At 37.9% G+C, this 15,719-nt stretch overlaps 3 protein-coding genes across 4 annotated transcripts in view; 2 read left to right on the top strand and 1 right to left on the bottom strand.

Moving 5' to 3' along the window:
• Nucleotides 1–15,719, bottom strand: part of LOC143888460 (transcription factor TGA2.2-like) — a 58,054-nt gene that overhangs the window by 21,828 nt on the left and 20,507 nt on the right. For both annotated transcript variants that reach the window (XM_077392910.1, XM_077392909.1), the window contains exons 5-6: nucleotides 12,838–12,915; nucleotides 12,664–12,723 (exon numbers count right to left, since the gene is read on the bottom strand). In XM_077392910.1, the coding sequence (XP_077249025.1) occupies nucleotides 12,664–12,723; nucleotides 12,838–12,915 (138 nt within the window). The remainder of the gene's footprint in view (nucleotides 1–12,663; nucleotides 12,724–12,837; nucleotides 12,916–15,719) is intronic.
• On the top strand, nucleotides 1,134–2,934 carry LOC143888458 (uncharacterized). Its single transcript, XM_077392907.1, has 2 exons — nucleotides 1,134–1,875; nucleotides 1,967–2,934. The coding sequence occupies exons 1-2, from the start codon at nucleotides 1,492–1,494 to the stop codon at nucleotides 2,414–2,416; spliced, it is 834 nt and encodes a 277-aa protein (XP_077249022.1). The 5' UTR covers nucleotides 1,134–1,491; the 3' UTR covers nucleotides 2,417–2,934.
• On the top strand, nucleotides 2,971–3,730 carry LOC143888459 (uncharacterized). Its single transcript, XM_077392908.1, has 2 exons — nucleotides 2,971–3,308; nucleotides 3,394–3,730. Exons 1-2 carry the CDS (start codon nucleotides 3,052–3,054, stop codon nucleotides 3,629–3,631), a joined length of 495 nt encoding a protein of 164 aa, XP_077249023.1. The 5' UTR covers nucleotides 2,971–3,051; the 3' UTR covers nucleotides 3,632–3,730.

Here is a 15,719-nt window from a genome sequence, read left to right as displayed (position 1 = left end):
GCGGCGGCCGCAGTTACGCTTAGGGTTCGACTATACCTTGAGCAGAATATTACAAGAGCCCCTTACGAAAGCGGGTACTTAACCCGTAGGACCTTTGTTAGACGTATCACGCACGCAGAGAACCATTGTGTTGCTCTTCTTCGAATGGATGTTTGGTGCTTCCGCTCCTTCGTGGGCCTTTTCAGAAGCACAACATTGTTGAAAGACACAATTCACTGCACTGTTGAGGAACAGGTGGCTATTTTCTTAAGTGTGATTGCACACAATGAAAGGAATCGTACTGTTAGGGCAACCACAAGAAGGTCAGGGGCTACTGTTTCAAAGTATTTTAATAAGGTTCTCGACGCTGTTCTCATCCTACAAGACATGTTCATAGTACGTCCATCAAGGGAGACACCACGGGCAATCCTTGATAATCCTAATTTTATGCCTTACTTTAAGGTACGTTTACGATAGCTACGCATTTCGACTGAAGGTTGTTAGTAATTGAGGGCAGTATGTTAATACTTACGGTTGACATCTGAATGTCCTTATTATAGGATTGTATTGGTGCAATTGACGGGACCCACATTCATGCAAAAGTATGAGGATATTCAAAAAAGATATATTTGTCGTAAGCACTTCCCATCCCAAAATGTGTTAGCCTGTTGCGACTTTGACCTAAAGTTTACCTACGTCCTTTGTGGGTGGGAGGGGTCGGCATCGGACTCACGGGTGTTAGCATCTGCTATATCAAAGCCGAACGGGATTCCCATTTTGCCAGGTAATAATTAGCTTATTAGATTGTTTGTATTGATGCGGTTTCTGTAGTACTTAGCTAATTTAATTGTAATCCTTTGTTTGATTGTAGGAAAGTTTTACCTTGGTGATGCCGGGTATCCGTGTCTGTCCTATTTTATAACTCCAATCCGAGGTATTGGTTACCATCTCAATCAGATTAGAGGGCGCAGACCTAGGAAAGCCGAGGAGTTGTATAATCAAAGGCATTCTTCAGCCAGGAATGTAATCGAGCGAACTTTTGGTGTCTTGAAGAAGCGATTCAGCATATTAAATTCAGCACCCATGTATTCATATTCCAAGCAGATCGACATAGTGTTGGCCTGTTGCTGCATCCACAAACACATTAGGAGGGAGATGCCTGACGACTCCTACATTCAGGATGTTGACGATGAGCTGGCATCGCTTGTAGCTGAGGAGGAAGAGGAGGAAGAAGGACCTGTTCCTCCTCCTCCTATGACCAGGGCCGAGGATGTAAGGGAAGGTCGTAACATTCGAACCGCAATCATGAATCAAATGTGGAATGATTTCGAAGCACGTCGTCGTTAGGAAATGACATGGTCGCAATAGTTGTACACCACCTGTGTTTGGATGTGGATTTCACAATTTCGATGTGTAGTTTGCTGGAACCGTAGCTTATATTCCTTGCTTTCTTGAGATTTATGTAATTTCTATGTTTGCATTAGTATTGGTTCATGGGTTAATGTTACTTCTATGTTTGCATTAGTACTGGTTATCTATACTTCTTTGAGTGAATATTTTTTATATGAATGCTTTTGGAAAGTTGCAGGCGAGATGGCAACAACTGCAGGTACGACGGAAAAGAAGGCGAATGTCGCGTGGAATGGAGCTATGGATGGGGTTCTTTTAGCAGCCCTTAAGAATCAAATAGCTGAAGGGCAAAAGACTGGTGCCGGGTTCAAGGAGTGCGCTTACAATGCTGTTGCGCATGAAGTGTCTGATGTCCTGAAGAAGACCTTGACTAAAGATAATGTCAAGAATCGGTTAAAGACACTCAAGACAACCTACAGGACTCTGAACTCCATTATTAATCTCAAGATATCGGTTGACGAAGAAGTTAAGAATGATTACTTGAAGGTAATAAATTTTTATCGTATATCACTGCGAGTCATTTATAAGTTACGTGTTTAAATCATCTCTTCATGACAATGACAATTATTGTTTGCAGATGCATCCAGAAAACCAGAGGTTCTTTTCGAAACGATATCCACTCTACGAAGAGATAAAAGCTGTATGCGATGATGATTACGCACGTGGAGAGGAGGTGAGAGATAGGAGAGCGGTCCCCACTCAGGCGACGCAGGAAACACCGGCTGCTTCTTCATCGACCCTACCGGTTGGGGTCGATGATATGGACGACAGCTTTCTCCGCACTCCGCCACGTGCTAGACCTTCTTCATCTACACCTGCCGTAGATGCATCCATGGGCTATAGTGACTCCTCTCCTATCAGGGGCCCAACTTCTGCTACTGGTGGGAAGAAGTCAAGGAAGCGTCCTAATGCTGCACTTCTATCGGAGTTGCAAGTTGTGTCTTCCAGCATTAATAGGGTTGCTGATGCCATAATTTCTACTGGTGAGGTCCACGTGCTAGACCTTCTTCATCTACACCTGCCGTAGATGCATCCATGGGCTATAGTGACTCCTCTCCTATCAGGGGCCCAACTTCTGCTACTGGTGGGAAGAAGTCAAGGAAGCGTCCTAATGCTGCACTTCTATCGGAGTTGCAAGTTGTGTCTTCCAGCATTAATAGGGTTGCTGATGCCATAATTTCTACTGGTGAGGTGCACAGCCTCCCTGACTTGAAAGATGCGGTGCTGAACATTGGTGGTTTCCCCAGAGATGACCTCCTTGATGCTTATGTGTACCTACACGGGCGTCACAAGGAAGCTGAGGCATTCCTTTCTTTGGACAATATGGACCGCGTTTCGATGTTGGGGCGCATAATGCGGCGCTTGCCTATGCAGTTATGAGTTCCTTTTTTCGGTCGATGTTTTTTGGTGGTTGGGTCTTTTTGTTGAACCGTTTATATTTGAACTAACCATGTGATGGGTTTGATGGACTAACTTATGTATGGGTTTGATGGGTTTGTTGGTATGGGTTGGATGGACTAAATTAGTATGGGTTTGATGGACTAAATTATGTATCGGAGTTGCAAGTTATCTTATAAAGCTTCTGAATGAAAAACAGAAGCTTGAGATCTAAGTAAATGTTGTTTATCTATCATTTGTTATTGCAACTATTATGTGTTGTTTATGTGGTACCAGGTAATGGCGAAGGATAAGTTTTATGTCGTTTCCAAGGGACGGCAGGTGGGCATATTCGACAGTTGGGCAGATTGTCACCTTCAAGTGAACAGGTATAGTGGAGCATCTTATCGCTCCTATGCCACAAGGAAGGAGGCAGAAGCAGCCTTAAATGCATATGATAAGCGCCATGAGGATTTGCAAGACAAGCTTGAAGAGGACATCCACAGTGTTCCTTGGTTTTTGGGGTTTGCCATTGGTGTGGGGTTAGTACCTATGATAGTAGTATTTTAGACTTTTTTCCCACTTGTTTATGAGGTATGTTTACTCACATTATGGTTTTATATGCAGACTGGGCATTAAAATGGTTGCTGATGCCAAAAGTTCTACTAGTGAGGTACACAGCCTCCCTGGCCTCAAAGATGCAGTGCTGAACATTGATGGTTTCGTTAGAGGTGACCTTATTGAAGCTTATGTGTACCTTCACGGGCATCACAAGGAAGCTAGGGCCTTCCTTTCTCTCGACGAGATGGACCGAGTGGAAATGTTGAGGCGCATTCTGCGCCGTATGCGCCGTTTGGCTATGTGAAATTTATCTATTTTTGGTTGAACCGTTTATATATGAACTATATTTTGGATGTATGAGTTAGGTGGAAATGTTATAACTAATGTTTAATTTCTTTTTGGATGATTTGATTCTTATAATTGGTTAGTTTTAGTTTATGATAATTTTGTTGTTTCTGATTCAACTTAAATGTGATTTAAGATTATAGGTTTAATTTTTAAGATTATGGGTTCAACTAATGTTTAATTTTTTTTTTAAAGATGATTTTGGCCTGTAACAGGAAAAGGTTTTGCTGTGATTCTTTTCCGGGACATGTTTGAGGTTGTGACTAGAGATATATTTGAGGGACGGTTTTCCAGGTGAAGCATTTTCCTGTGATTCTCTATTTATGTATGTTATATGTTACTATTCTAATGCACTAAACTCTTTTTTTTTTCTCGAGCAGCCCATTTGATTGAAGCCATGGTGTGGACTATGGAAGGCCTGAGGGGATGGCACCTCTTCATCAACAGTATATGTGATTTATCTATGCATGTTTGCACACTTGGGATTTTCTTATAATATATCTGAAGGTTCCAATTGTTGATTTCCAAATGCAAGGTCTTGATGGACTGGATGCATGAGGAGATGGTTGATGTTTACAGCAGGTTCTGCATATCCAGCTCTGTTGTTTGGGTATGTAAAGAGAAAAACTGAATTAGTGATGCTGAAAGAGTTTATAGAGAAATTGAGTTAGCTGGTTTGAATCCTGATCTAGCATGTTGTCGAAGTCTTCTGAGAGGTTATATGGACTATGGACATGTTGATATGGGTATCTCTTTCTTTGAACAGATTCATGGGCGTCTAGTACCAGATAGGTTTATTCTTAGTGCAGCTGTTCATCTTTACGAGTCTGTGGGCAAGGAATTCGAAGCTTTGGTAATGATAGACATGGCCCAGATCTGGCGTCTCTTTACACCCCATTATGATGTGGTTGTTAAAAAAAGTTGAAGTTTCCAGGACTGTGATGATATTATACGATGATGCCGAGAAGACATCACTGCGACATCTAATAATGCAGGCACCTGGAGACCTAGCTGCAATGTCTGATGGTTGATTAGAATGATAACTTGTGTACTGTAAGCTTCCCTGAGACTTCTTGAAAAAAGGCTTTTGGCTGTTGAGAGAACCCTTTGTTGCAGAGGGGTTTAGCCCCACAAGGGCCAGTGATGGCTGAAGTGGTGGTGAGCAACAGCAAGATGGCTTCAGCAATGGAAGGGTGGGGAAAAAGAAGAAGAATAAAAGCAAGGTTGTTTGGGTAAAAGAAGAATTGGGAATTGTAAATATTAGGATTCCCTTTTTATCGTTATCTGGTTGAATTACTAAAACCCTCTTAGTTTCTAGAATGATTAAAATGCCTCAATGAGTAGAACAGAATGCTTGAAGATGATTGAACTACCTGTATGAATTTCCAAAGGTCAGAGATGAATGGAAGGATTTTAAGTGCTCTTTTCAACCACCAAAGTACCCTTGACATCCAGCAGGCCACCCTCACTCTGTTCTAGCAAGACCCACTAGTTCGCAATCAGGATTTATTCTTTGAATAATGGATTGTATGGGTGAATCATGCCCAAAAGTTCTGCATCAATTCCTCTAACAATGACAAAAAGGGATATAGAATGTATACTTTTTTCTTTCGAATATTTTTTATTTGCAAGATATTCATTAATGATATTGTCCAGTTTAATGGTCCTTTGGGTATGGCCCATTTGTTTAGGTTTCAGATATACCATCACAGTCCTCCATTAAGGTTGAAGTATGCATGGACTGGTTGATTTTTTTGGTTCTGAATCTTGATCATCGGATTTATTCTTGGAGATGAAATATTAAAACATTCCACTAAGATTAAAGAATCGACTGATTTACCTTGTTTTGTTCTTAATGTCTATCATTGGTTTTATTTTTTTATATCCACTAAATACTTCATTGGAGTTCTCTAATCAAAGTACTTATTTACTGATGGTAGTCCTGTATCAAACTGTGTACACCCTACATTTCTTACTTACACCCTTTTACGAAAATCTCTTGTTGAACCTCTTGATAGTTGATAAAGGCACTCCTTCTCTACACTTCCTCTCCCTCCTATTACAAAATCCACCCTTCTAGAGAGACCTTGAGCATACAGGAACAGTTTTCAGAGAAGAATAAACCATACATAATGAAGGTTGAAGATCGAGAGCGACAAAATAACAATGATCACCTATCCTGAAGCATTAATAGCAATTTTTCAAAAGTAGTCATGATTAAACTTGCATTAATCTTCTTCTTGTAATATTCTTCCATTTACTCGATATAAATTACAATTTCTCCTCATCTTCTCCTTTTTATTTTTCACTGGGCTTTGTTTCTTTGTACGTAAAGTGGGCTTAATACAAAGTTTATGCCCATTTTTTAGTGGAAAAATGGGTTTTACGGTCACCCATTTGAGCGAGCATAGTATTGGCAGACACTATACTTTTGCTCGTACAAATGGTTCTCAAGGATCTGACTTGGTGTAGAAAAAATTACAGATTTTCAAAAGAGTATGCCACCCGTATTTCCACGTGAATGAACCTCCAATGGCAAAAAGAGCAAAAGCTGGCACCTTATCTACAATGCAGACATGAATTAAGACCTAAACTCGTGCAATTTCTTGACTCTGTTCCCCCTTGGCCCACATTTGAAATCCCACTCCATTTCTTCCCTCTTTCCAGAGAGAAACCCATTTCCCAAATCCCTCAAAACCCTCGAAACCATATTTTCCCTTGCTTTCTGGGCAAGTGAACAGCAAGAAAATAACTTTCCTGCATATTTTCCCTCCCTTTCTGGGCAAGTGAACAGCGAGAAAGCGTGGGAAAATCACAGTTTCTTTTCATTTCCTTTCCATTTTGCCACGTCAGATTCCTTTCCTTTCCTTTCCTTTCTTTTCCCGGGAAAACAAGTGAACAGAGCCTTAGTCTCCAGATGATGATATCTTGTGTTTCCAATCAAGTGTGAAAATCTGCTATTTTTGGAATTTCTCAGGATTTTCCCCGGTTTTATCATTTTCTGCATCTTAGGGGTAGCTTGGTCATTTCTTATGTATCCCAAATTATCCCGAAAGTTTGTCTGAGAGATCATGAATGATTTCAAGTATTTTGGAAAACCTGTTATTTTTAGAATTTTTCAGGGTTTCTATCTTTTTTGGAAATTTTGTGTCTGAAGGGTATTTTGAGTATTTCCAGGGAGTTCCAAATGATCTTGTTTGATGTCGTCCATCATTTTAAGTTAGTTTCAATACTTTCTATTTTTGAAAATTCCCATCACTTACTTGCCATTTCATTTTTAACTTTACCCATGAGGGGCATTCCGGTTTGAGGGCATTTTGGCCACTTTTTTATGTGTGTTGATCAAACAAGGTCATTTTGGTCAAAAATGATTTTTCTTAAGGGGGAGAGTGGTTTGGCCATGTATATGGGACCCACCATGTGGTCTGGCCCCCTCTCATCTCTTTAATTCGACCACAATGGTTGGGAGACCACTATTTTTATGTTTAAAGTGAATTACCTCACTTATAAAGAAAGACTTAACAGGCTCAGCTCACTAAAATGACCATAACTTTTTAGCCACTCGTCCAAAAAATTCGTACTTGTACTTGTTGGAAACATCTCGATAAGGGCCGTAACTTTCTAGTTTACAACTTTTCGTGATTCTTCAGCAAAATAAGTCAAAAAACGACCTTTAAAATCAGGCAGTGCCATTTGGACGGAAATTTCAGCCCACTAAAATTGTCATAACTCTTTAACTGATTGGCCAAATTTGAAGTGTAAATATGCATTGGAAAGATCTCTCAAAGGGCTATAACTTTATAGTTTACAACTTTTCGTGATTCTTCCACTAAATAGGTCAAAAACGAACTTTAAAGTTGGCCAGTGCTTTTTCAACAGGAATCATCATGATATCTTGCATTGTTTTTTTTTTTTTTTGGAAACTACAATATTTAGAAATGCAAAACAGAATGCCTTGGTCATTAAGATAGCCTTTCGTATGGGATTTGGAAACAATTACAATTGGAAAACAAAAGGAAAAGCAAGCCAATAGAGAGAATTAGAAAAAAAAAAAAAAAAAGTTAAAATGGCAACTCTCACATGGGAAATTGTTATTCTTACTTTTTTGCCCAAGCTTTCTCTACAAATATGGATCAAGCCAACCTTTGTGGCTCTCTTTGAAATTCATCCAGCCCATTCCCTCTCCTAAAGAAATTCATCTACCCTTCTTTGTGAAGGAATTGGCTATATCTCTTTGAATTTTAGTGAAAGAAACATATCTTCTTCATCTTATCTTGGCTATTATTCGAAGCAACTCATCTTTTCGGCAATATGGGTTTTCTCTTTGCGTATCAAAAGGCATGTCAAAGCGAATATCTCGTATTACAAGCCTTAGAGACCTCGGATTAGCGATCAAAGGTTAGTACTCAAACCCTTTTTAGAGTAGAACTAGTAACATGTTTACGGGTGTCTTTTTCTTGTTTTTCCATGATTTTTTGTAGAGAATTCATGAGATATTGTCTTGCATGAACATAATATGATTTATGATGGGCCAATTCATATTATTACTGATTTTGGTGGAAGAAAAATTGTTTTACATGTAGAAAATAGGATGTTAAACGAATTAGGGTTTCAATTGGTCTTTCAGTCAATTTTCAAAGCAACTAGTTCAAAACCAAGGATTTTTTCTAAGGTTATATTTTCTGAGTTTTAATTGAGTTAAAAGAACATTAGAAATCCAAAAATTTCAGTAGGATTCTTTCATCTTGATGATTTAAAAATCCGTTAAAAAAATACCTAGAAAAAGGATATTTGGCGAATAAAAATTTGTTTACATGTCAAAATAATTCAAAATTTGACAAAATTTTGTTCTCAGTAGCCTTTTGATATTTGAAGATCATACAAAAATTTGGAAAGGATTTATTGTTTATTTATTATTTTTCTTGGATTTTTTAATGAAAAACAAATATTTTCCACATGTATAAAGGAGATGTTATCAAATGAACTCCTTGGAAGCTAAAATTCTATAATAAGATGGATTGGCCCAGAAAAATCATATTATGAATTTTTTGGAATTTTTGTGCATGTTTTGATATTTTTAGTGATTTTTATTTGAATCTGTCGGAACATAAATAAATCTATTAAAAATAATAAATTTCAGAAATAATGTGTGAAATTTCTACTATGATTTGATATTATTATGAACATGTTCCAGTGTTAATTTGGATTGATTTGGATGATTTTTGCTATAAGTTACTTTAGAACTCCAATAAATTGCTTAAATTTGTAAAAATCATTAAAAATCACATAAAATTCTTAAAATAAATAAAAATTCCAGAAACATCATAATCCTCATGTTGCTTAGATAAAAATTGTTAAAACTCACTAAAAGTCTTCACAACTTGCTAAATTGGTCAAAATCCTAGTCTTGGTGAAGTTACCCTTAGAGCCTTAGAAAACCTTGATTTCTAGGTGATAGGAACCCTTTAAAAGATGAGAATTACCAACTTAATAACTTGGGTTGGGCAAACCCAAACTCAGATCAAATCTGGAACCGTTGGATCACGGTCCCCACCTCGTAGGAGCCTTTAAAGACCCATTTAGGAACGCTTACGTTACGTTAAGTTCTAGGTCTTAGGGAGTCCTAGAGTTGAGAGTCCAGCTAGCCTCATCACGGCCGGTTGCTATTATTAGTAACTGAGCCATAGATTAGGATTCACTAGTTAACCCCTTTTTCCCTATAAGACAAGCCTAGTTAACCTAGGATGTAGGGCCTACCTGCATTAGTTTAGGGAGTGTCTTGCATTTAGATAGGATCATATAGCATCTTAGATGGAGTCCTAGGATAATAAAACATAATCAACTTGAACTAATTAATCTCTCTCAAAACTGTCGAAACAGTCTGTCCAATCTAGATCGGTGTCTTAGATGAGTTAGGCATGTAGCTTAGTTTAGGCCACCGAACTACGTCGACTTTGATCCCAGTGAGGCTTGGGTACGTAGGCAACTTTGATGGCATTCCTAGCTCAAGTTGACCCTACACACACTCTAGTAGGGTTTTAGGATTTTATTTTATTTTTTCTTTTATCATTTTTCGAACCCTTAATTGAATTGATTAAAACACTTAGGATTTTCTCAAAATTAGATTTTAGGAAAACTCTCACATAGATTGAACCAAACTGAATCAAGAGAATCAAAAGATGCATCTAGGAATCACATTGAAATTAGATCATCTAGGATGTATGTCCCGTAGCTTGCACATCAAAAGAATTTAAATGAGCTTTTTAAAAGAAATCTAAGAGAGTTAACTTTTGGAATTGAAGACCGGATTACCGGGCGAGAATGGTGCATATGGTGGTAATCCATCATACCTTCCATTCACGTAATCAGGTAACGGACCTAGACTTCTGGGATCGCAGATCATTGCAGTGTCACTTGTGGGTCCTAGGTCCCTTTACCTAGGTGGCGACTCTGGTATTCTCTTTTGCGTGAAATTCGGATTGCTTTAGTGATCCCAAGTTCACGGAAAAGATGATTCATATCAATAATCAAAAGCACACGCCATTCGCGTGGGTACGAAAGACCAAAAGAGAGGCGGGTCGCGCCCCTCTCGCAGGATCAGGTCCCACAGTTGGGGTCACAGCCAGCAGAGACACTTAGGCTCTGTTTGGTTGCCACACGCTTGGCATCCTCAAGGATGTCCCAAGTAGAAAAAATATTGTTTTGGTAACTTTTATGATGTTTGGTAGCCAATTTAGCACCACAATCCCTAGAGATTACCTTTTTTTAAAGTTGACAAAATGTATATATTTATACTATGAGAATTGCATTGGGGACCAGAGGTCCCAACTTGCATTTACATAGCATAATTGGTCAACAGCATACTCTTGATCCTAGAGATGAAACAAAATAGAAAGTACTCTTAATTACAACATGATAAGGAGCACTAATTCATCCAGCCAGATCTAACACAGCAACTTTGAACACACGGGTTTAAAACCTAGCCAACTTCCTAATCCACCAATAGAGTTTCTTCACTCCCAACTTCCTGAGGACAAGTACAGGCTCTAAGGAAGGATATCACCAGAAGCGAATGACCAAACAGTCTATCAAGCTAAAGGGAATCAACTTCCAAGCGTATGCTTCACAGCTTCCAAGGAAAGATCAGTACCCAAAAATGCCAAAGATATTGAAGCATGGTGAAGATCTTCATCGTCTCATTCGCTCACGTACTTCCTCTAGAGTAATGAAATCCATCCTCTTAAGAAAAGAAACACCCTGTAAATTAAGCAACCACCCTCACAACGACCACAATCATCACGCCCTCCATACAGAAACACCCTGAAGATACCACCACCTATCGAACCTCCTTCGTACAAAAAGATCACATTTCAAAACTACAACCCCCTTAATATGAGAACGAACTTCTAATCACCGGTAGTAATAAAGTCTTAACACCACGGCCTCAGCCACTTCGCTAACTATCTGTCTCCGAGCATGCCAAAACCCACCTATTCTGAAGAACACAAAACAAGAAAAACCTAACCCAAACACAACAAACCTAAAAACTAACTATTTACAAGAGCGGGGCCGGACAACAGTTACTTCAGGGTCGTCGACCCCCCCCCTCCCCCCTCCTCAATCCTCTTCCTGGTATCCTTATCATTCTGTTTCTCCCTTTTTTTCCTTCAAATCCCTCATCGCCATAGCCACAAACATCTTTTTTGTCGCCTCGAAGTCATTGTCATAGCTTATCCAAAATATGTCTCCTATTGCCATCATTTCGTCAAATTCATCAGAGAAATAACCGCTTTCCTCTGCACCCCCTGAACTTTCCTTGATAATTTTTCCATCATCTTTAACTTCTTCTCCCTTTTCTAAGTGCTTTCGAACCTCCTGGCTAACTTCCATATCCAACGAGTCACGAGACTCCTTATTCCACTACCGGACTTACCACCATTTTTTTCCAGCCTTTCTATCTCGGCCGCCCTCTCCTCCTCCCAGCGCTGACGACAGAGATTCCTTTCCTCATCCAAGGCGTCCTTGAAATGAGGGAGCTTATAGACGGGAATGCACGCATTCTTGACATTTCTTTTCCCAGTTAAACTAAAAATTCTTCCATGTTATCCCTTGCATCTTTTCTGAATTGTTTCCACCACCTTTTCAAAATCCCATTGATATTTCCCTCGGAGTGCCATTTGCTCTTCATACTCCAACTCCTTTAGCAGCTCAAGATCCCCAACTTCGAAAGAACATTCCTGGTTACCCTTTCTTTTCCTGGTATGGGGTCCTTCATATTCAGACATGGTGGGAGAGGATGGTTTGTCAAAGTCTTTCAAGAAATGGTTTACTTCAGAGAGAAAACCTTTCTTGATATTGTCTTCTTTTTTAAGAAGGCCTTGAAGCTTTCTTTTAAAGAGACAGAGAGAGACCGCCTTTAGTGGCTAATAGATGTGCCTCGACGCACGTGACCATCCTTTCCAACATGGGGACGCTTCCTTATCCGAGAAAGATTGACACAGAACCCATGATCTTGACATTTATATAAGTAATTCCTATTTGATTTCAACTAAACTGAAAACAACAGGAGTAAAAAATTCTAAGAAGTTGGGAGGTCAACTATATGAGGAGAATTACAAAACCTTATTAAATCAACTCATCAGTTTATTCTGCTTAGATAATCTGTTATTTATTGAATATTTAATTAATTGCACAATAATGTCCTAACTTATGAATCATAATGGGAAAATATGAACTATAAATATAATAATAAACATAAAACGGTATGCCCAATAACATATGTGAATGATTGTTTGAGATATTCAATATTGGTAGTTCTCATTCAATGATTTATTGCCAATACGACATTTTCTAATTATAGTCAATTCTATGCATTTTTTTCACTAATTGCAATTAGTAAGAGTAATACTTGAAAATTTATGCCAAAAACATTATAATTGGTGCAAACAGACATTAGCAGGAAGGACCAATATCAATAGTAAAACAACCCACTTTCTTCCTCAATCGACTTTTTCTCGCAGCTTCACGATTTTGAGCAAGCCTACGAAGTGTCTGCAAAAAATATAAATAAATATCTTTTTTTAATGGTTTAATAAATAAATATCTTAAATTGTCATTCAGAAAAAAGATAGCTAGAAGTAGTTAGAGTTATAGCTGAACCATAACCTTCTGATCCCCTGTCTTATCCTTTGATCTGTCACTGGAATCAGAAGCGACCACCATAGCAGACTGACCTGCTTCAAACTGAGCATGGGGAAGGATAACAATTAGATATCAATTATTTCATCTCAATACCAAAAATCCAATTTATCAGTAACAAAAAATTAACTAATACGCCATTCAGGAAAAACCATTTTAACTATTAGTTCAGAATGATTCGAAAAAGATCGGCATGGAACAATTAATCCAACTGCTAGTGCACGGCTGCATATAGTGACATGGAATCAATCAATCATCTTCAAACAAATATACACGTACATATGAGCATGTACACACAGTTTTCAGAGGCGAAGGCATACAATTAGACATTTTTCCTCTTGAGGCGTGAGCTTCATTCCTAACAAATTTTCTAAATATTTAAATAAACAATTAGATAAAAATAAATAATATCAAAAATATACTTAAATATTTAAAATAACATAAGCATCATTTCCAGCCAAATATCATCCAACCATCATGTATGGTTTTGAATTTCCACCGAAACCGACACGAAACAACCGAAACAGAAACCAAAACGAACAAAATGCATAAATTAAAATCATAAGTGTAATAGTGGTATAGTATGTAGTACTAAATAATTATATTTATAGGAATTACATGCAAAATATGGTCCAAATATTATGTATAAATATTTTTATGAATTACATGTAAAATTTGGTATATACAAACTTATCAGACATGCATTGGTGCATGTCACTAGGTGTTCAATGTTTTTAAACCATTATGGATAGTTGTCTTGCTTATGTGATTGTTTTAAGTGTGTATTTGTGATCATTCTCGTATTTCAAAAAGTTTCAACTTTAAATTCTATATTTGCATATATTTCCTTGACTTTATAGGATTTCCAACGAAATTTCCAACCGGAACCAAAACATTTCCATTTCTGCGAGAACCAAAACTGAAACCAAAACCGATACTTAAAACCTTGGCATCAGAACACTAAAAAAAAGAAAGAATTAAACTATTATTAACAAATTATCAACCAAATAATACGAAGTACAAATAGACTGGAGAGATTAACAAGTTTACATTGCAATCTCAATTTCCCACATCAAAAACATAAATACGCGAAGTCAAAACATAACCCATAAACTTAAGGCAAAAATATGAAAAAAGGGACTTGGACTCATCACTGGCAATAATGTCTTCCCCCAAAATGTCAAGTGAAGGAGTACACAATCATATATGAATCCACGACCAACAGTTTTTTTTTTTTTTTGGTAGAATGGTCGAATAGCTTGTTTGAATGATAGAAATCGACTGAAGTGATGGATTTTGATTTCGTTGAACAGTTGGGTAGAAGTCAGCAAAATAAGCTATAGGTAAAGCCCCGTTGTACCCTCAATAGTCTCATAAATCATCAAATAAATGATTTTAGATTGTGAAATAAGTTTTAATAATACCCCCAAAACTAAACTTAAGAATCAAAGTGTTTAACTTAAGAAAAAACATAAAAAAGAATTATGTATCTCGGATCGCAAAAATGACGCCCTAGGTACATTTGCCTATGAGGCTCATGCTTAAGTGAAAGGCACACGACTCCGGGCTCCTTTTTGTGCCATAGCCCCAGAGACTTAACACCTTTTCAGTGGGGCATATTTTGCCTTGCGGGATTTGAGGCATGCACTTGAAGCACCTTTGAAAACATTGCATGTAAACATAATAACAACAGCATAAAAAAATCCATATAAATACATTATAGAGGATTGAATTTGCTCCAGCTGCATTAGTCAAGCATTTTTTCCATGTGGGGGTCCTTGTACCCATGCTTTAAATTTCCACCGAAACCGACACAAAACAACCAAAATGTTTTCATTTACATCTCCACCGAAACAAAATCTCAATGGATTTCTTCCAATCCATTATTACCTCCGCATTTTTAAAATTACGATCGAAATTAAGACTGAAAGTTTAAGCTAAAACTTGCCGCCGTCGTTCAAGTCTCACCACGTGCCCACACGTGCCAGACTAATTGCTCGATGGTAGTACTGAAAAGTACTTCAATTTGAAGTCGAAGCGAAACACGCATCGGATTTGACCACCTCGATCGATACTAATTCTTGATCTAAACTCGTCATCGAGTTTTTTTCAAGAAGGGGTATGACGTAGGTGCATCTATGCCATTAGAAGGCCAAGAAGTCGAGTCATGATCGGACCATTTCAAACCATCAGATTAGGAAACATAAGACGCGGATCGACGATCGAGCCTGAGAGAATGCCAGATCATATTACCTGAAGGCTGATCATCCACAAATCGCCTAGGAATAAGACAGGAACGGCACTATAATCAATGGTCCTTGTTTCACAATTATGTAAATTTATTTGCTTTAGTTTTTATTTTATTAAGAATTTTTCTAATGGTAAAATTACTTTAAATTATTAATATTTTAATTGCTCCATGCTGGACGATTTTTAATGGAGAATTTTTTCGAATTTTAGGGATAATTTAGTAGTTTTCTTTTCTTTTTTATTTTCTAATTCTAGTAGAATTAGGAAAACTTAGTTTGAGTAGAATTCATCCAAGAAAACTCTATAAAAGCACAAGCATGTACAGAATTTTAGAGGAAATAAAATTTTAAGTTTAGGAAATTTGTTCCTATTTTTTTCCTTCATCTTCATCCTCGGAACAAAGAAGCAAAACACAAACTCTTCATTGTTTTCTTCTTCTTCCCCATCAAAGATTTGACTCAACGGGTTTCCAACGGCAACACCACCATCGAAGCAGCCTTTCCTGCTTCATGACCTCATCCACCAGCTTCTTTGCTTCACCAAGTTTTAGCCCAGGCTTGCACGCCCAAAACCCCATCACGCCTTACGGTTTTCACACC

Source organism: Tasmannia lanceolata, unplaced genomic scaffold (assembly GCF_043159265.1).
Source record: "Tasmannia lanceolata isolate RefF3 unplaced genomic scaffold, GAP_Taslan_0.1 ptg000012l, whole genome shotgun sequence".
NCBI lineage: Eukaryota > Viridiplantae > Streptophyta > Magnoliopsida > Canellales > Winteraceae > Tasmannia > Tasmannia lanceolata.
This window is presented reverse-complemented; position numbering and strand designations above follow the sequence as displayed.